This window comes from Stegodyphus dumicola, chromosome 7, assembly GCF_044657685.1.
Source record: "Stegodyphus dumicola isolate Sdum_Otavi_A_Nest chromosome 7, ASM4465768v1".
Classification (NCBI taxonomy): Eukaryota; Metazoa; Arthropoda; class Arachnida; order Araneae; family Eresidae; genus Stegodyphus; species Stegodyphus dumicola.
Genome location: NC_140774.1, coordinates 151,081,221 through 151,102,374, shown reverse-complemented (window position 1 = coordinate 151,102,374; position 21,154 = coordinate 151,081,221). Strand labels below are relative to the sequence as shown.

Below are 21,154 nucleotides of genomic sequence, written 5' to 3'. Positions count from 1 at the left end.
TGTTTTCATATAAGTTTCATTTAGAAAACTTTTTTCTACTCTAATCGATGTGGCAGATAATAAAGTCATCACCTTTTTAAATAGTTCGTTCAAGGAAGATGTGTGCGAAAAATCGTTTGAATATTAAATTATAAAAAGAAAAATGTTTTTACGGCATTGTCTTGTCATTTACAAACAGTTTGCTAAATTTGAACTCCATAGCTTATCAGGATATAAGTTAAAAATCCATGTTAAATACGATTGTAGTGATCATAACCAATCCCATAATGAAACACCATGAGTGAACTAAATAAAAGCGTACATATATACATTCCATTAAAAAATGAAGTTAACGTCGCAGATCAATGCAAACATCTGCTTTTAAATTAATTATTGATAAACATATATTGTAGCGTTTACTTTAAAAAAAAAACATGCAATACTTACTTTGAAATACACTTCAATTTATAAAAGATGATCTTGCCTTCTTTAGCAGACAGACAGAACCTCTGCAAGGGGAGCAAACTTCTAAACTTCGTGTAGCATAGGTGGGCTTTCCTTTATAAGTGCATGTGAAAACATATTATCACCATGGTGTTTCTAGAAATGTAGCTCGAATCAACAGTGCTCTTAATTTACTCCAAATATTACCATATAAAATTTAATATAATTTCTTATTTGGATTTCATTGTCTATATAATGCATTTCTTTTTAGGAAAAACTTCGCAAAAACATCATCAATAATTTCATTGCTCATAAATTGCACATTCTCCCTTGATAATTTGATTTTAATGCAATATATACTACTCATTACAAATGTTGAAGTGTAACAGTCTCCTCATATGTAAGATTAAGTGCCAGAATTAGAAGCAGAATTTCAGATGAGATATGCTGATTGCTTACGGATATTTGTCTTTGCAACACAAATTGGGAAAGCTAGAATCTGAAGGAATTTTACGTTGTTGTGTGGATTCAACCTCTGTTTAATTTCCGGAGGGCCAGAGCTTATGTTTAAATTACCACTGAATTCGTTAAATTGCATAGTGTGTCCGTTTTATAACCAAATGGGGGGACAGTATATCCATATTTTAATGCTTTCAGCTTTTCGGCTAATATTTAATATCTTGGTTGCATAGTACAAATGATAGGCAGTATCACGTTTCATATCTAATAGCAATGCTTGAGGAAGTTTAAAGTGTATTTGAGTTCTCAGTGAATAAACATCGTCGACTCCCTGTTACCCGAGGTAATACTGGTGACCACGTCCAGGCTCAACTCAAATTGATAGTTAATCAAAACTCAGTTGAAAATGCAGAAAAGAGAAATAATCCACATTGCACTTAACAGGAAGCTCTGTCAATGATTTATTTGTATTTTCAAGTAATTTAATAGGAAGAATAAGCTCATTTCATTACGTAAATTAAATCAATATCCAAAAAGAACGCATTACCAGTAACATATAATAAACATCGTAAAAAATGAAAAAAGCTAATTTTTAACTAGTATATATAAGTAACTAGTAGAAGCATAGTGTTTTGAGTAGTAAAAATCCGAAACCAATTGAAATTCACCGGAGGATGAAAAGGGGAAAGATGAATCATATGTGCCCTTGCAGCAAGTGTCCGAAGGCTATTTGAAATTTACCAATGGCATCACTTCTGTGAGGAAGCTAATGCCACCAGCAAAGAACAAAGTCATGCTTATACTCTTCTGGGATGCAAATGGGACAATTTTTAAACATTACTTGGGAATGGGAATAACAATAATGATTTATGGAAATCTCGACCATAAAATGTCAGTTTAACAATTGCAACGATACGGAATATTAAATATAAATGTCTCATATATCCACCTTAATTCCCCAAATGTTGCACTGAATTTCAAGAGTCCTGATAGCTGAAAGAAGCGATGGAAAGCAAATATTTCGGAAGCGATGACAACCACAGTATACGAGTGGCTATAACCTTAACGCAAAAAATTCTCGCACATTTTCAGAGCACTGGAATACTTGCATGGCTCGTGGTGTGGCGCTGATATATTGGAAAATAAATAATGTATAATTTGCGTCATAAATATATAATTAGGATTTTTATTTGAAACCCCCTCTGTAAAGTACATTAGGATCCATTCATTCTTTCCCGTTATAATAAAGTATTTGTCACAATATAGTTCAATGTTTTTTTATAATTTTCAGTAGCTTGGGTTTGAGGCATTATGCACTTCGGGAAATACAAAGATAGAACTAAAACTTAGCTGTATGCTATTTATACATTGTAATACGTGAATGTATTAATTCTTTACAAGTATGATGTGACGTATCATGACAGTATTGACTTACACAGATATAGTTTATGAATTTACATCAAAAGGCTGTCCATACCTAGAAATATTGGGAGCTGAAACCGAGGTTCGAAGCAAAATCTGCGAATCCTCTTTTTCATCCCAAAAGGAAACATTATCAAATTTCTTAGCTCAGGGAGAAAATAATCAACTAATCAGGCTAGCCGGAATGTCTAGGACAGGCACCATTATTAGACCTGACTACTGCCATGATGTAAAGAAAAGATATTGTCAGCAGATACAGTAAAGCTATATTTATTTAAAGAATTAGGTTGGAGCAATTTTAGAAAGCGCGTTCTTTTACGAAAAACCGTTGATCGGATTTATTGTCATAAAAACTCTGATGTGAATACCACGTGACTTCCTTGTAAGCCTATTAAATTATACACATTTATTTACTGCACTTCATTTAAACATTCCTCCGAATTATTACAAGTTAATTAACTGATCCCTCAAGGTAAGTTAAGAATGACACAAAACACTACTAATTTTGAAATTAAATAACCCGGGTAATTTTTGTCGTATTGAGGCCAAACTTCTTATAAAATTATTTTTTCATAACGAATAAAAAACTTTCCCAACTATAAGAACCGGAAGACCGCATTAAAATTTAAATTCCATTATGTGTCCAAAGTTAAGTTATTTTTAATTTGACACAGTCAAAACATAAATATTTTCGTCATTAAAAATGCTTCTGCAATTGGAAGTATAAGACTACGACTAATGATTGCGAATATAAAGGCCGGGTAAAGACTATTACCCGGATAAGGATGGGCGGGTATATATATGTAAAATATAAAAAATACGATGGCTTTGCTATGCATCAACAGGCAACCTATAATTAACTTTCCGCAATTTTAGGATCTTTCCCTAGACCAGTACTTTCTAGAACATTCTGGCATGTTATGTAACCGCTAATATAAACACAGAGTTCGTGAAATGTTTCGTCAGATTTGCTTTCTCCGCTTGCTGCTACAACACTTCTCTGCTGCTCATTTCCATTTTTTAATTTGTTCGAATAGTTATGAGGCATTTAGCTTAAATCACTATTGAATGTGTAATTTTGGAGAATTTCATCTAAAGTAAAAATTATCTGCGGTGAAAATTGAATAAAGATATAGAATCAAAACAGCTTGCAGCCATCAAATGTTACTGACATGTATTATTAAAAAAATTAAATGTAAAGAATCTGTATGTACGTATGATCAATGAAAAACAACGGCACCTAGAGAAATCAGATTTTCAATATATGTAGTCCTGTACCCGAACTCTCGAAGCCCGGATTTTGATTTTCCATGCGGTTGTTATTTATTTCATGTTGCGTACAAATGTAATGAATTTTTGGTTTACAAATTCAGCGATTTAAAAGCAAAAAGTGACTGCTGCTATTCGGAAAAATGTGATGATTTATCTTGTTGAGTTTCAATCAAAACGTTCAGCTGTTTGAAAGCAATGTGATGCCATTTCCAGAAAAAAAAACTTCTATTTTCCACTGTTCAGCGGGCCAACCGTTGGCCGAGAGGTAAAATCCCTGAATTCTGGTAGTTCTGACTTGAATTAGAATCCAGGCGAACGGGTTGGCTGCATGGGCGTTTTCGTAATATTTCCCTTGCGTTACGTGTATCCAGTTTCCTTTAGAAAATTCTTCCTCTTAGGCAGATGGCTCTACTGTGCTTTGCCATAATAAACTAGTGATATTAGTGCGACAAATAATGCTATTTTACAAATAAAAAGATTGTGCTGAGAAATGGTGGTTCTTCGGAATTTCCTTAGACTTTTAATTAAACTGTTGCTTAAAGTGTGGCCTTTTCATTGTTTAAGTTCTCAAAAATACTGATTCTTGTCAAATGATGACTCAAAGAGAAGTTTATTGCAGTTATGTGTGCATACTGTATACATAATAATGAAAGGTATTGTATTTAGTGACTTTGTTTACGTGCTCACTATTCTTTTTAACACTATTTTTCAGTCGGTTTATTAAATTCAAAAGTGAAATAGGTTCTTTAAAAAATAATGTGCGGAAAGGGAGAAAAACAAGGCCATTTAGTTTAAGAAAAAATTATTAAATATTTACTGAAGCAAAAAATATTCATTCAAGAATCTAAACTACTGCGCATTAAAAAATCTGCTGATAATTATTTTAACTCCAGAAGCATAAAGCGTTCGTTACCTTAGAGGTTAATCTATTTGAATAAAATAATGCGTTTGGAGATGGTCATATTTTTATCTAAAGTTTCCTGTAAATTTCGAAGAAACGAGTAGCAGTAGATAGAAAATTTGTTTTCACACGCAATATTCAAATCCATTTCTCATCAACAGCAGGTGCAAAGATAATTTTTTGTTTAAAATGCATTGCAAAACAAGCGTCTGAAAATCACTTAAGTAAATTGTTTTTTTAACCTTTTTTGCATAAGTCGCCTGCAGAATTATTTCATGTTTTGCATGAAGTTGACTTTATGCTGGTTAATTATTTTATCGGTAAAATAGTGAATATTATTTATAAGTAAGAACCAAAATAGAAATAGCCGAAGATTTCTAGATTATTTTACACTAGGAGATATATGAACATTTCGAAGCATTTTCCAGTCAGAATCTACTTCGAGCGATTTATATAACAATAATATACTAATTAAAGATCTAAGCTAATTTGCAGTTTCATATAAATATCTTAATAGTTTTTGATTATGTCTCAAATACAAATTAAACATGAAAGTACAACACACTTTACATTTAATTCAAAGGTAAACAGCTTGAAAATGCAAGTAATGCGAATACTTTAATTTTATATTTTCGAAACCCTAGTAACTGTTAGTTCACTTAGAATTAGAGGTATTGATATCTGCTTTGCTTATGTGCGTGCTCATCATGGTTTCTAGGGAAATGAAAGAGCTGATTTCTTAGCTAAAGATGCCTTAAATTTACCCATTGATATCAACATTAGCATTCCAAAGAGCTATTGGAAGTCCTTTTCATTATAAAAAGCTTTTAGCTATGTGGAATGAGGAATACATTCATCTTGTAATGCTGAAGTCACCAAAACGTTCCTTCCTTCTATTTACCATAGACTGAATTCCGAGTCTTTCCTCTCGTTAAATTTTAAAGTGTCTCAGTTTTTATCTGGTCACGGTAAATTTGCAAGTTATCTGTTTCGTTTTAATCTACGATCAAACAATTTATGTGAATTTCGAAAAGAGTAGCCAGGATGTGGAACATTGATTTTCTCGTGCCCTACATTTGATGGCCCTAGATTATGCTTACAGAAACGATTTGAAAATGTTCGGAGTGACTTGGCCAGTGAACTTATCTGTTTTCGTGAAGTCCAGACTGCTGTTCTCTGCTTTTGTTCGCTTTATTTATGCATGTAATTTTTAATGTTTATTTATACATGTAACCTTTAATGTTCTAGTTAACTTACTTCTGTAAGCCCCATGTTGTACATATATGGTGCACGGGGAGTCTGTATGTTCTCAAAAAAAAAAAAAAATACCTGCACCTTAGTTTTAAAAGAAAATGGAAGGCAGGATAATTTGTTATTCTTGCGCATTTTCGAAAGGATAATTGAAAAACTATATATGGAAGAAAAATATAATTCTATTTTCGTTTACAGCTATTTCTGATATTCCAAAAAGCATTTTTGATTCTTATCATTTTATTCGCGTTTAGTTTAATTCTTCATACAGTTCTTATTTTTTACTTTAAAAATATATCGTCATTTTTTAAAAAAGTATTTTAAAAAACTCATTTTAAAAAGCGAAGGGGTATTCGACCTCGCCTCCATGCCTGCACATCATTAACGATGTTTTGTTCACATTAATACATTTCATGTAATAAAAATGGCTAATTAGTATGTAACGTTACTATTATTATTCATTAACCAGTGATTTTACATTTTGGATCTTTATTGTTTCTTCTTTAGCTTCCTCGCAAAAATACATATTAGAATTTCAGGTGAGATTTTCGAATTGTAAGTCAGAGCGTGTTTCGGCTTCTTGAGGCCGCATTACTAGGAGAATATGCATTGTTAAGAAGGAAAACTTCGCAGCAGCAGAAGTGACTCCCTTCGAACGAAACGGTAAACAGCTGCGCATGCGTGAAATACCTGTCGCCGAAAGGGGCCAAAGCTCGAAGCTGATGTCGAAGTTCGAACAGGTTCGACGGTCACGTTTATCAAGAGTTTAAAGCTGTGTGATTCCATTTTTTTTCCTTCCATATTGACGGATATATGGATAATGCAAGTTTAACAGCCAATGAAAGTGAAACTTCACCTAATTTTCTTATTCTTATTCATCTTAACCCGTGCTTTTAATTTCCTGTACACGTCACGAAGAAAGAAAATCTCGGCCAGGTGCGGTACATCACAAAGGGAGAAATTCTCGCCAACAGGTTCCGTCGTCAAATCCCTTGCCTATTTTTTTTCTTCCTCTTCTTTCTAACGGCATAGAAGACTTACGTCTACGAAATCTTTCCTTCAACCTTTCCTTCTTTACATAGACATTCTAGGCCCACCAGCGGCCGAGCGGTAAAGTCGCTGAACACTGGTAGTTCGGTCCGAGGTTCGAATCCCGCGAACGGGCTGGCTGCATGGGCGTTTTCGTGGTTTTCCCCATGTGTAACGTGTAAGTCAGTTTCTCTTAGAAAGTCCTCCACGAAGGCATCCCTCCTTTTAGGCAGATAGCCCTCTTGTGCTTTGCCATAATTAAATACACCAACACCACCAACACTACATAGACATTCTTTGCTAGGGTAACTAGCTCAGATAAGATTGTATTGTTGCATTTTACGGGTTTGACCATTTAGCGATAGATCTGGCAACCCTAAGCCCGCTTTGCGAGTAAGCTATCTCACTGCGTAGCCGCTGAGCATTTGGCAACTGTATTCTTCGGCTTTGCATTATAACTGCTGACATTTGCATTATAGCTGCTGTCTCAGAGTAAATTCTGTGTTATATGTTGTATTATTGAATTGATTGATACCTTGCCGATTCCCCTGTTGTCGTTATCTATAAATGTCTGCATATAGCAGCTTTATGCCCTACTATTCCGCTGGCATGATATAGAGCTACTTGCCTTGAAGGAAAGTTGCCTTCAGTAAGTAAAAGCGTAAAGTAAAGCAAAGGTGCCACAAAATTTAACTACATTTACTGCCTTTTATCACAAAAAAACATTTGTTATGAATGTATCGGAAACATTAAGCAAATTGTCGTCGCCGTCCTGGTTGGAGCTGTGGACTCTGACTTTAACAACCTGCAATTGCACAAAATTAATGACTATGGCTTCTGCCCACATCTTCATGAAGAATAAATTCTGACACCAAGATCAACATACAGATTCTATGGTCGATTGTCTTCATCACTGTACCGAAAGGTTTTTCAATAAAACTTCGAAATTTTAGCAGAATAATTTTTCTGGTTTTCCTCTAAGCTATCAAATGATATCTGGAAATAAATTCCTCTGGCCGTTTATAGTTCATCTTCTTTTGGATCAAAACTTCGCGACCTAGGTTACTGCTTATTTATCATTTCCTTGTAAATATCTTGCACACATTTTGCCATTTCCTCAGTGTGTTTTACTTCTATTTTACTATATCGTTCTGTACATAGTACTTCCCTGTTGTGTATTAGTTACCTATCTTAGAGCTCCACTATTCTGTTTATTTATTTATATTTTGTGTGATGTACATGATAATTTTCATTCTCATCTGTTTTGGCGTGATATCTTTTCTCTATCTTTCTTCCATAGGGTCATTCTTGACAATTCTTTCACATTTTGTACATCTAATTCCCTACTGGATCAACGAACGCACTTGGTAATGACCCTCCCTGCTTTACTTTTTTCTCCAGATTTTCCCTAGTGAATTGTTTGTCTTTCAAATTTTCTCGGTGAAATACTCTCAATGGCGTTACTTTCACGAGGTTATAATGGCCCGACTCCGAGACCAAATAAGCATCTTTATTAAAACATCAACTATGATGCATATTGTTATCATGAACATTGAATGAATTTTAATATATTTTTCTGAAACACTTTTCTTTAAAAATTCAAAAAAAAGGGCATTTAATTACATTGCGAAATATTTCTCTAGATTTTGCTTATCCTGACAGGAATATGTGTTTTTCAACAATCTTCCTTAAAATATTAGAATGTAGTTAGTGGTGTATGTTCTGGTCAGACCATCTGTGATTTAGAATAATAAAACTATTAGAACTATGTAAATTTGTTTATGAGAGTGCAGTAAAATATGTTACGAGATTGGCAAAGTTGCGGTTCACTAATAAAGATAATTATTTTCCTTTCTGGTATTATTATTTATAAATATTTTTCAGAATTTACTTTATGAGGAAAATAAAAATATCTCTTGTAGCTAGAAGTATAACTAATGATCTCTGACGGTCTCGTGCTAATTATTCAACAATAAAGATCTAACATTCTCTGAAAGCAGAAACGTTTTTGCAAGCAAAGTAGCACGGCAGCGTCGTAACGACGTTGCAAACTGGTCGCGAGTCACGTTGCAAAAACGAGTATTTTACCTGAAATCAAGTATAAATTTATTCGCGTTTCGTTGTAAAAAAATATAACCATTAACTTCTTATCTCCAAGATACGCAAATGAAAGACTGTATAAAGTAGTTAATAAATGTGATCAAAAATATTTCATACAGAAATACACCTAAATTTAATAACAAAAAAAAACTTACCATATTCATATCTAAAGTGAAATAATAACCAAACAAACAATATACATGAGAGCACTATTTTAGAAAAAACATGAACTAGCATTGTCTGAAAGTATAAATAGCAGAAGGAAGGTAACAGAACTAAAATTTCCAATTACTAATAAAAAATTATTTGTGTTTTTTAAATACTAAGCAATTAAATGTGCAATAATTATGGATTGCAGTGTTTACTAGTAATGCTGATGTTCTTAATACCATTTCTTTCGATCATATTTTAATGTATTTACTAATTTTTAGTTTCTACATGTTAGAATAGTGGTAGATTACAATGATTATTTCATGCACATTTTATAATCAATAACTTTTTTTGTTAGTGTTCAGAAATAATTTAAATAATATAGTATACGAGTAAGCTAAGTACGTTAAAGTAAGCTCTTCGTTAAACAGCACACGATGAAACTTTTTGTTTTCTATTTATTATGAATTTCTTTGTTATCACAAGCACATAAAAAGTAAGCGAAGAAAATAGAATATACTTAAATTTAATAAAAAATAAAACCTAACTTCCAACATTCATTTATTGAGATAATCTAATAAACATGCATAACGGCAATATTTAAAAAATCGCGAATTACACAGTGTTTGGAAGAATAGATACCAAACGAAAAATAATAAAACTGCAATTTGCAATCAATGCAAAATATTTAGTGTTTTTTAATATTACACAATTAAATATCACATAATTATAGATTACAATATTTCATAGAAATGCTAATGTTTCCTTAACGCTAGTTTTTCGATCATATATTTCATACACTGTTTAAAATCATTAACCTTTTCTGCATACTATACAAAAGACAACATACTATAGAATGTGCATTATTATTAATTTTAAGTATTGCTTCTTGTTATTGCATATATCTAATTCATCTTCAGCAGTCATTAAGTACTAGTACCAGTCCAATAATTTCTTTGTATTTTGAAAATAATGAACATACCATAACAGCTTGAATTCTTGTTGCTTCTGTATTGATTGCATTTTCAGCAAAACCAGAAAGTGCCTTACCGTTGTATGTTAGTTTTGGTTTTATATGAATTAATTCTGAGCACCAACCTTCTTTCACTATGAACAAAATTGATTAATATGAATGATATACGATATAGCGCTTAGGACGTTATAACCGAAGCACAACGCTAATCAGGGTATCCAAATATTGCACCTCTGGAACCACAGAAGATTGGAGAACACCACCATATAACGTTTTCATCACCGGAAACACATAAAAACAGAACACTATATTCAGGAATAGCATTGTAGCACTTTGCATCAGATATTTCCTAAATGATGTATCCAAATTTTGCTGTCTTCTTGTAGAGCAGATATTAATAAACAAAATAAGTGCATTACATTTACTTTTAATATAAGCAATATTATTTATATCAGTCATTGCTTGATTCAATTTCAAATATGAACTCGGTCTTTTCAAATGCCTTACAGATGGCATCTTTACCAAATTACTTGAAAGAACTGCTGTAATCTCAAGTAATTTCGCATTTAACAATTTCGAATTTGGCAGCTAGTCAAAGAACGCTAACCTCGAGATGTTCTTTTATATAAGCCATCAGCAAATAATGTACATGGAATGTCATCGTTTGAAGAGAAATGCAGTGTAACTTTCAGCGATTTACACGATTGCATTAAACCTTTCGACAGTTCTTCAGATAATTTAATAGAATCTGTTTTAAATAGCCTAGAAGAATTATTTCAACTGAATAGAATTACTAACAGTCAATGTCGCCAGATTCCGAGTGTATCTTATACTAGGATTAAACCAAACATTTCTGAATGCATGGAGAGGGACAAAAACGTAAAAACATAACAAAGAGTTCATCAGAATTTTTATAAGTAATAAATTTCCTATTTTTGTTCACAGTTTCTCTAATTTTTATGTCAACATTTACTAGTAATTTATCAAATCCATTAATTTTTGTCGTTTTTCATGAAAAGTGTAAATATTTCTTTCTCTTTTCCCATTAATTTTTCCGTTCTGCTTCTCCTAACTGTCGGTGAGTTTTCCGTCACATATATTGGACAGCCGTTAAATATGCATGTATATGCATCGTCTTTTAAAATTGGACGTTTTCTCGAAATTATTAAAATCGCCCCATTTCTTTATCCGTGAAGACATCTTCACGCAAAATCATATCTTCGCGAAAATTGTACTTTTTGCACTGTATGTGGTAAAATGTTTCCTATTATGTCGCCATATTAATTCAAATAAATTCGTCCTTACTTCAAAAATAATAAATAAAGTTATACTTCAGTAGTGAAGTAGTAATTGCTAATATGTGATTTGCATTGATTTCGGAAATATGATTTTATAAAATATATAAAATGCATAACTTAATAACTTACTTCATAGATTTATTTTATTTTTAAATATTTTGCTATAATATTTATAAAAATATTTTAAGTATTGATTGTTTCAACAAAATTTTTAAATTTAATAAATTTAGCGCGCATTTTTAGTACTAGTTAAATTTAATAAATCAAAAAGTATTTATATTAGTTTATATTTCTATAGATGAATATACCTTAGATTAATATATTTAGATGAAATGAAGTAATGAAACATTGCAAAGTAAATCTTATGAGGACTTCAGATTCTTGAAAGGGCAGATTTAGTCTCTTTTCATTCTAAAAATAACGCTGATGAACTATGAGAAAAATGCTAAAACGCCGACGTCTAAAAGCGGTCGTAACATGATGTTTCAGCGACGTCGACAAATTGCCAAAATGCAACGGCAAATATTTTGCGTCTTCGCAACGTTGTAAAGACGTCGTAAAAGTTGCCACGACCACTCTGCAAACTCTCGGACCAGCTTGCAATGTCATGTGCTTTAGTACGGCTGATTGCAACCAAAATAGGAGGTGCACATCTACGTGTTATAGCAGTCCTATATACAAAATTTCAACATTCTGAGGCCTCTTATGAGTTATGCGAGATACATACATACATACATATGTAAGTACGTACGTACGTACAGACGCCACGAAAAAATCGCTTCAGAATTCATTTTAAACCAGTTTTATAATGTTTTGAGGGAAAACGAGTTTTTTATTCTGACTTTACGTACGAATATCGCGCAAAAACATCGTTAAATTGCATTTGATATCGTTCAAAATAGATATTTTCGTTGAAATATGATACACGAAGTTTTTCGCGATTACAATACTTCCTTTTTACTTCGCAGAAGGAAGTAAAAATGCGAATTTTTCAATAAAATGAATGTTTACATTACTTCCGAAAAAATGAGTTGAAATAATAATTGGGATGACTAGCAGTGATTAAAGCTATTTAAAAAAAAATATCACTTTCTTCTTTATAAAGTATATAATATAACCAATGGATAATTTCGTAAAATTATGACCAAAATTTCTTATATACGGAAAGTATGGACATTTCAGAAGTGCTAAAGAAAGGAACTTATGAAGCTAAACGTAAATGGTTTAATTTACTTATGAATAGATGGGAATGAAATATGACTCATGAATAGAATTATTAATAGATCTTGCGAATTTCCTAAGCCAGCTTTAAGAATAAGCGACATAGGCAGTCGCCCAAGGCGACAGCTAAATTCTTCCGTAAGCGGAGTTAAAGTATATTTTACTTTTAGTTATTAATATATTAAATTTATATGGAGTGCTAATTGTACTTATTGCTTAGGGCACCGCAATTGGAGCCGAATCTGTTTCTCATGTGAAAAATTTGGACTTAATGTGGAAAAGTTTACTTTCCTTTCCCTACTGATTGAACTTCATATCGATAATATGATACGAATTTAGGTTTCTTGAGGAAATGTAATTTGAAATTTACTCTAAAGCATGAAAATGCTTTTATTTCAGGGAAGTATGTTTTTCGAATAAATAATATCATCTGAATATACATTTTCTTAATAAAAGTTTTATTAAAACATAAAGTGTCGCATTTATTTCTTCCAAATGCTTTATCTGTTTCTTTTTTTTATTCCAAAACATTTGTATTTCGGACTTGCACAAAAAATTGAGTTTGAAATTTGTTTACATTAAATGAATTCGAAATTCTTTCAAATAAAAAAGATTACAAGTTTTTAGGCTAATCGGGCTTTTTCAAACAAAAAAAGGCTAAACTAGGCCTAATTTTAGGCCTAGTTTTTCAAACGAAAGCAAAGGTGATAGAAATAATAGCTTGAATATAAAAATTTGTCAAACTGTGTCTCTTTTTGTTATCTTTAATTGAAAGGTTATGTTTCAATATTTTCCATATTTCAGAGGAGAGAATAATATTGTTTTAAGACTTTATCATTCTAATTACTTTCCGTATTCGAATCATGTCGCTTAAAAATTTGGTCTTATCTTGGAAGTAGTAAAATGTAACATAAATATTTTACGACACAAAAATGAGCCAACTACTATCGCCAAATCAAAACATCACTTTCCAAATTCGATCACGTACCAAGTGCGATAACAACAAACTGATATCAACGAAACGCATCGCCTGAAAAAAATTGCCTGAAGTAGTAGAAGCAGACAAGAAAAATCATATCTACATCGTATTACGAAAAAGAAAAAAAAAGAAGATCTAGGAAGAATAAAAAAGAAGAGCTGGAGGGGGTAAAAAAACTGTTAGCTGCTTTTTTATCTATGCAAACATGATTTTGAAGAGTGCACTTAGGAATCGGAGCTTTTATTTATTTATTTTTAAAGCTTCCGAAGGAAAAATATGACCCATTCGTTTCGAAAAATGTGGGTTAAGTCACAAGGAATGGTAACTTGATTCCATGTTGCACAGAAGTTAAAAGCCTTAGAAGGGTACGAAAATTGAAGAGTAAAATGTGAAAGCATAAAGGATATGAATTTATAGTTCCTCAAAAGTAAACAATTAAGAAAGACTTTTATTATGTATGCATATATTCATGGGAAGGAAGAAAGAGAAAAAATTCTGAACAAAATGGCAAAGGGAAAGAATACACTTTTCTTCACTTCTTTGAACCAGCAGCAACTTAATGCTAAATGTTTCCTTAGTTTAAAGTTGGTTTCTTCTATTACGCCTATTATTATAGATTTGAACGCAATTTAAGATTTGTGTTACTCGCATGGCGGAATTTCAGAATTGCCGTCACCCTTTTCAGAGTTTAGTTTCTGTATTATAGTGGGTAGTATTTTGTTCTGTTCCATTCAGGTACTTCTCATATTTTTGCTTTCTAGTTTTTCCAAAATTTTGATTTTTCAATTTTATTTATGGCTGATCTATTTTCGTTTAATTCTCTTTCTTTTTCTTTCTGCTTTGTTCTTATATATTGGGTTGTTCGGAAAGTAATTTCGATTTTTTCCCAACAGAGGGCTTAATTGTATTTTTTCACAGTCAACATCACACTTAAGCCGCTTAACCATTATTTATTTTGACACCTGATACACCAAGGCTTGTTTGTGAAAATGTTCTATTGGTTCTATACAGAAGTTTTTGTTTGGCGCCTTTTTAAATGTGAAAAGTGAAAAGCAGCATTTTCGGCATATTTTACTTTCTTACTATCGAAACGGTATAAATGCTATTTAAGCGAGATAACAGTTGTCCGATGTGTATGGAGAAGATGAATTGACAGAATGCTGGTGCCAAAACTAGTTTTCGAAATTTCTATCCATCAATTTTGATCTTGAAGATGCACCACGTTTTGGAGTGTCAGTTGAAGCTGAAGAAGCCACAATAAAGGCTAAACGGCGGAATAACTACTCATAAGATCACTGAGAGATTAAATTTATCGAATTCGACCGTTCATGGTTATTTAAAACGCCTAGATTTAATCTCAAAGCTCGACATATGGGTTCCTTATGTTCTTAAGCTCTTCATCACCTTCAACTGACCTTCTAGAACATAGCGCATCTTCAAGATCAAAATTGCCGGATCAAAATTTTGCAAGTTTGGCACTGGCGTTCTATCAATACCTCTTCTCCATACACATCGCATAAATGGTTTCTTGCTTTTACTATTAAAATGTTAAAAACAGCATTTTTAACTTTTTAATACTAAAGAAGTAAAATATGCCGAAAATGCTGCTTTTCACTTTCCACATTAGAAAGGATACCAACTCAAAACCATTACGTAGAATCAATCGATCTTTTCAACAAACAAGCCTTGCTATATCAGCTGTTAAAATATATAATGACTATACAATTAAAAAATACAATTAAGCCCTGTACTTTAAAAAACGGTATTACTTTCCGAACAACCCAATAATTTGTTCTGAGTTTATTTACATTGTCCATAGAAACCAAACTCTCTTTTGTTAAGTCTTTAATAAACGAAAATTTTGAAATTTAAAGCAGAATACTTTTTTGAAGTACTGTATGACCGTAAGTACAGTTTGTACAGTACGTGTTCATATCGTACTTCAATAAAATTACTAAAATGACATATATTTTAGCTTAGTCTGAATAATTCAGAGACTGATAGTCTACATTCTGAAGTATTTTCTTTAATTAATTATACATAGAGGTGTCTAAAACATTTCCCCTAAAAGATTATTATTAATAGTTAGCCTTTCATGTATATTTTTCTAACATTATATCGTTTGATATATTCGCAGAAATTCTGGATGCTTTCGTAAAAACTAAACTTGTGGACTGTTTTTTCATTCTCTTATTTTATATCTTTGATAGTTTGAATGCTGTAAAATAGTGTATTTTAAATTAAGAATTCACTTTAAAAAGCAAAACGTAGCCCGCAGGATAAGGGATATTGAAATTAAAATTTCGCTAAATTTGCTTTAACGGAAGCGGCAACAAAAAGCGCTTTTTGACTGAGAGTATTTTTTGGATGATGGTATAAATCTTTTTTAGACGTTTGGTGTGTTTCATTTCTTTCGATCATTCTATTGAAGTTGCATTTCATGCAAAAATTATGCTTTCTGGATCAAAATTTAACTATTTTTTTTTTGTTATTATTCCCTACCACTGAAAATTAAAATTTTTGTGAATTAGAATTTCCCAATAAAACTTCTTCATAATCTTTATTCAAAATTTTTGAAATAAAAGTTTTTCCAGCTCTCGAACGAATTTCCTCTTTTAGAGTGAATACAACCAAGGAATGTATGGTAATAAATAACTCTGGGTTATTAGCAAAAACAGGGAGCTGCAGTTAAGATTTGTTTGAAAATTGTAATTATTCACTCCTAGTTCTACCAAACTTCACGTTTTTCGCTTTTCAGCTTTTGAATCCGTAGAAGTAGCGTCCATAGAAGTAATGTTATTAGCTGCATAAATTAAAAAAACTCCATTTAAACTCCTTTCCGTAAAAAAAAATATTTCAAAGAGGAGAATTGTTAGGATATATTATTTGACAGCCATGCTTGGGTTTATCAAAATAATCTTTTCTTAAATCTTTGGGGTCGTAGCATGCGTGGAATATATCCGATGTCGCAGGATTGGCAAGTCTGCGATATCGAAATGAATATGCTAGTATTAGTTCAGTACGATTTAGGTATACTAAAAGCCACTCTAATTATTTTACTGTAATGCTTGATTTAGGGTTTGAGTGATAGTTTGGGAGAAATAAAACTCTATTCTTCCTAGGTCAATAATAATCAGAATACATCCTTGAAAATGATATTCGGGTATATATACTATCATGAAAAGAATTGTAAGGCAAAATGTTCATGTAAATTTCTGCCATGCAAGGATATTCATGAAATAAAATGAGTGATAAAGGATAGTGAATTATAAAGAAAATTTATACGGGCTATTCATGGAAATATTTTGAAATTCATGGAATAATAAGAGACACTGATGAAACGAATTTATGAAAGAATTAATAAAATAAGATAGTGATGGTCAAAACTCGCTTACATTATTGAAAGAATAATACAAATTACGAAGTGGCAATGATGTATAATGGACAATGATGAATGGGCAATGATGGATAATGGACACTGAAAACGATAAATGGAAAATAAATTAATTATTTATAAATACAGTACAATTAGCTAGTGAAGACATGTATATCTTCACAAGAAGGAATTTTTATGCAAGATGAAAACTTTAATATTCTTAACCTTATTTCTTGAAGTCTTGATATTCTACTGTGTGAGATGGCAGTGATGCTTCTTTATCGTCTGGTATCAAATGATGTTAGTGCTTTTTCTTTTTCACAGTTTTTCTCTTAATATTTGTAAGGAACTTTCGCATTTCTTCTTATATAATCTCCTGGTGTGGATGGTAGCAAATTATCAAATCTGTAGTTCAAATTTCGGAGATGACAAAGTTAGCTTTATACGGTTCTTTTTCCGAAAATTTTAATGATGCCTACATTGGCGCCCAAATTAAAATGTGGTGGGTGATTATTCCTGATCTACGGAATTTGGTCAACTGGATCTTGTGTCTCTCTCCCTTTTAAATGAAGGCGATTATAAAGAATTAGCACATTCTTCCATACCTCTGTTACTATGCTCAACACACGAGCAGAAAGATCCATGGTTCGAACCCCAGCGAACTCACAGCTTATTTTTCATGTTTCTTACACAATAAATCGTAATGATCTTTACGTAGAACATACTGGATTCCAAAAAATTGTTCATACTCATATCTGTAATAAACTGCCAGCTTAAACGTAAACTGAACTTTTCTTAATGACTTCAGATCAGTAAAAAATAAACAAATAGAACTTTTTTAATTGCGTATAAATTAATTTTACGTATCTTTACGATTTATAAAAGTATAAAACATAATGGAACACATTCAGTTATAAAGCTTTTATTATAAAGACTTATAATTTAAAAGTGCAGCAGTTCACTATTATGAATATTAAAATCAGCCATTTTCACCTTGATGTCTATGTATTTGAAATCCATTCTTATTATATTTTCTGTCATTATTTCTTTGAAACTGATCATTTGGATTCATGATATTATGTTGTCCAGTACGAAGCCTGTACAGAGGTACCACCTGAGTTGTAATTTCAATGCCTTCCATTTCTGTAGTAGAAGTATTGAAAATCCTTTTATAATCAATCTCCTCGAAAACTTCATCCCAATCTTCAGCATCTGCAGCTGAAAAATATATCGTCATTTAAAACAATGCATTAGACACAGAATCTGTAACAAATTGAATTTATTTTAAACGCAGTATTCTGCTTCAAAGGGAATAGCAAAGTGCATCATTTAGAATAAAAACGTTAGTCACATATCGGGTTTCCACTTGTTTAATTTTCTTTAATTACTATAATTACGGTGCTATTAGTCTTTAATCTCACTTTTTGTGTCCAAATCACATTTCAAACTTCTGCCACCAAATATTATCGCAAAGCATTATTTAAAAAAATTACGTAATGAAAATATGTATGTTCCTCTCGTTTTGCTACACATGAACCACGAATTGTTCATGTGTAGTCCTCCACATGAACATGGATACTTCTAAGCCCGTATTTTCGATTTCGAGTTTTTATTATTATTATTATTATTATTTTCATATTCTGTCCAAATTTAACAACTGTTGCAGTTTGCGAAATATAAGATATTCATCCTATAATCTTATCACAAATTCGGCTATTTGAAGGCAATGCATTGCCATTGCCTTAGATAAAATGCTTATTGTCTCCACGCACCAGCCTGTTGCCATTCAGTAAGGCGTAAGATCGGTAACTTCAAATTTAATCTTTATGATTCTGAGTTACCAAACCTAACGACTGAAAAGTTCTTAAAAACATTTTTACTATTTTTAATCTGATTTATTTAAATAAAAGTGCATTTACATCGCAGGATACCACGTAATAAATATTAAATATCATTGTGAAATAACACTAGCTTAACTCATTAAAATCATCTTTTCTATTTTTATGATAACTCACTTATGCGGCGAACCGCCAGAGCGGCTGTTTTCCAAATAAATAACATAGTGAATATAAAGTATGCATGACAAACCTCTAACACTCAGACAAGGATTATAAAGATAAGCTCCTTTAAACTATTTTGTGATTTTGCTCTTGATTTTTATCTAACGTAGGTATGGAGAAAACGATGATTTATAATAAAGCTAAAAAGATAAAAAAATAAAAACCTGTGTTAGCAGTAGTGAATCCAGAAGCAGACTGGTAACCTGCAATACTCAGCGAAAGCAAAATTTGCATCCTTTCAGATTTCTTTTCCTTATGTTTTTCTTTATTGCTTTTTAAAAGTATTCTTGTTTTTACTACAACTTCGTTGAAGTACATTGCGAAAAAAAAAATGTACCATTCTATATCTTTCCTTCTACTGGGTCGATTGATGGACTTTAACTTGCGTTTCTCATGTCTCGAAAGCACGACGTAGGATATGTATTAGATTTATATATAGCATTGTTCTAATATAGGTATTTTGACACAAGATCGCACTTTTTCTGAAATGACAAGCCAATTTGTTTCCATATTCAGATTCTAAGACTCAAATTACGCCAAACTGCCAAGTTTTGTAAAAATCCATCGAGTCAAAATGTTAGCTCCTCAATGTTAATTGAATTTGATATATATTTATTAATTCCTCTTTCTTATTAATATTTATTTGATTCTTCCTTTCACATTTCAAAATTTAGGTTCGTTCCAAATAAAATTCGCCCGTTTCACATAATTTATTTTTTAAATAATTTTTACAAATTTGCCGAAACAAAAATTTTGAATTATGATCTACAAAATTTTTACCATCATCTTAAAGTACATGTATTTCTAAGCATACCTGCAAAAAAAAAAAAAAAATACAGATTTTTATTCAAAATTTCCGAAGATATACGTGAATTTATATATATTGGCGCGTTTTGAAATTTTAGCATATCTGTTGAAAGCGATAATAACATCAATTGGGTTTAGACACTTTAAAGATAAAAAATATAATCCTACGTTAAAATTATTTGAAAACAGAAAAGAAGTAACTTTTTCCCGGCCATGCACAATGTAAAAAAGGAAAAGGAAAATAGGTTGCCATATATTAAGAAGTTCGCCAAGTGAATTGTTCTTGGCGAAAAATGAAAAAATGCGCCAAAATTAATTTTTGAATTTCTCATTGAATTCGAAAACTTTATTGGGATAATTACCTGCAGTTTATTCATTATAAGATATTTCTCCCGGCTTCTTGCATGCTTTGTGGTGTAATGGTTAGCACGCTCCGCGCGTATTCGAGTGGTCCGAGGTTCGACTCCCGGCGAATCCATTGATCATTTTACAAGTCTCTTGCTTCAAAATAATCCTAATGACTCAACACCCTGACTAGTTTTATTTTTTTCTTTTTGCAACCACATTCTTCGGAAATTTAATTACTCATATAATTTCCCCCTCTTGATTTTTGCATGATAAGTTAGTTCAAAAAGGGGAGGAATTAAGTATATTCAATTTTTTAAATTGCGAATTGTTTAACTAACTTAACTAATTTGCTTAATTTAAATAGTTTCAATTTTTAATTAATTTAACTTTGCATTTCTTTTATAACTTAATTATTTTTAATTAGTCTTAATAAAGTTAAAAGTTTTAACTAAACTAATTTTCTAATGGAAATCGAATTTAATTCTAATAAAGTTTTAATTTGTAACTTTATTCTAGCAAAATTTAATTTATATGTATGTAGTAGGGGAGTTGAAGATGCTAAATAACAGTTCCAACTTTGTTTTCCACACCACAGAACATTTAATAAAGATAATCAGAAAAGGTACAAATTAGATTAAATACAAGTGCCGTTTGATACAAAGAGGATTATGTATAGCTTTTACCAGTCTTATCACATAACCGATTAGTGCCTACTCGCATTTGCTGATGTATTAAACAGTACAGTCCAATTTACCACCTTCGCGTGGAAAACTACAGTTCCTTATTCTACACCTTCACGTGCAGCTCACCACCTTCGCGTGGGATAGCACAAGAGTCTCTCTGTCTATGTCATACTCATCTTTCACCTCGCTGCTGGCGCATCGGTGAGGCCCTCTGGTGGTTGTGTCGCACTTACGGATACTACAGTTCGGCCTTCCTGACGCTTTTTCGTCCTCGAAAACACGGATCAGCAGCACTGGAACATCAAGACAGCACCTGAAAATAAATTTAAAAAAAAAACAAAAGAAAAGGGAAAAAAAACAAAAAGAAAAGTGCGGAAGAACCACACATGGTTTTATATAGTA

At 31.8% G+C, this 21,154-nt stretch overlaps 2 protein-coding genes across 2 annotated transcripts in view; one reads left to right on the top strand and one right to left on the bottom strand.

Moving 5' to 3' along the window:
• Positions 1-21,154, top strand: part of Lrp4 (LDL receptor related protein 4) — a 1,066,574-nt gene that overhangs the window by 716,437 nt on the left and 328,983 nt on the right. The window lies entirely within an intron of this gene.
• Positions 17,147-21,154, bottom strand: part of LOC118187828 (uncharacterized) — a 40,336-nt gene continuing 36,328 nt past the window's right edge. The window contains exon 5 of the mRNA XM_035358110.2: positions 17,147-18,072. Coding sequence (XP_035214001.1) covers positions 17,834-18,072 — 239 coding nt within the window. The 3' untranslated portion in view covers positions 17,147-17,833. The remainder of the gene's footprint in view (positions 18,073-21,154) is intronic.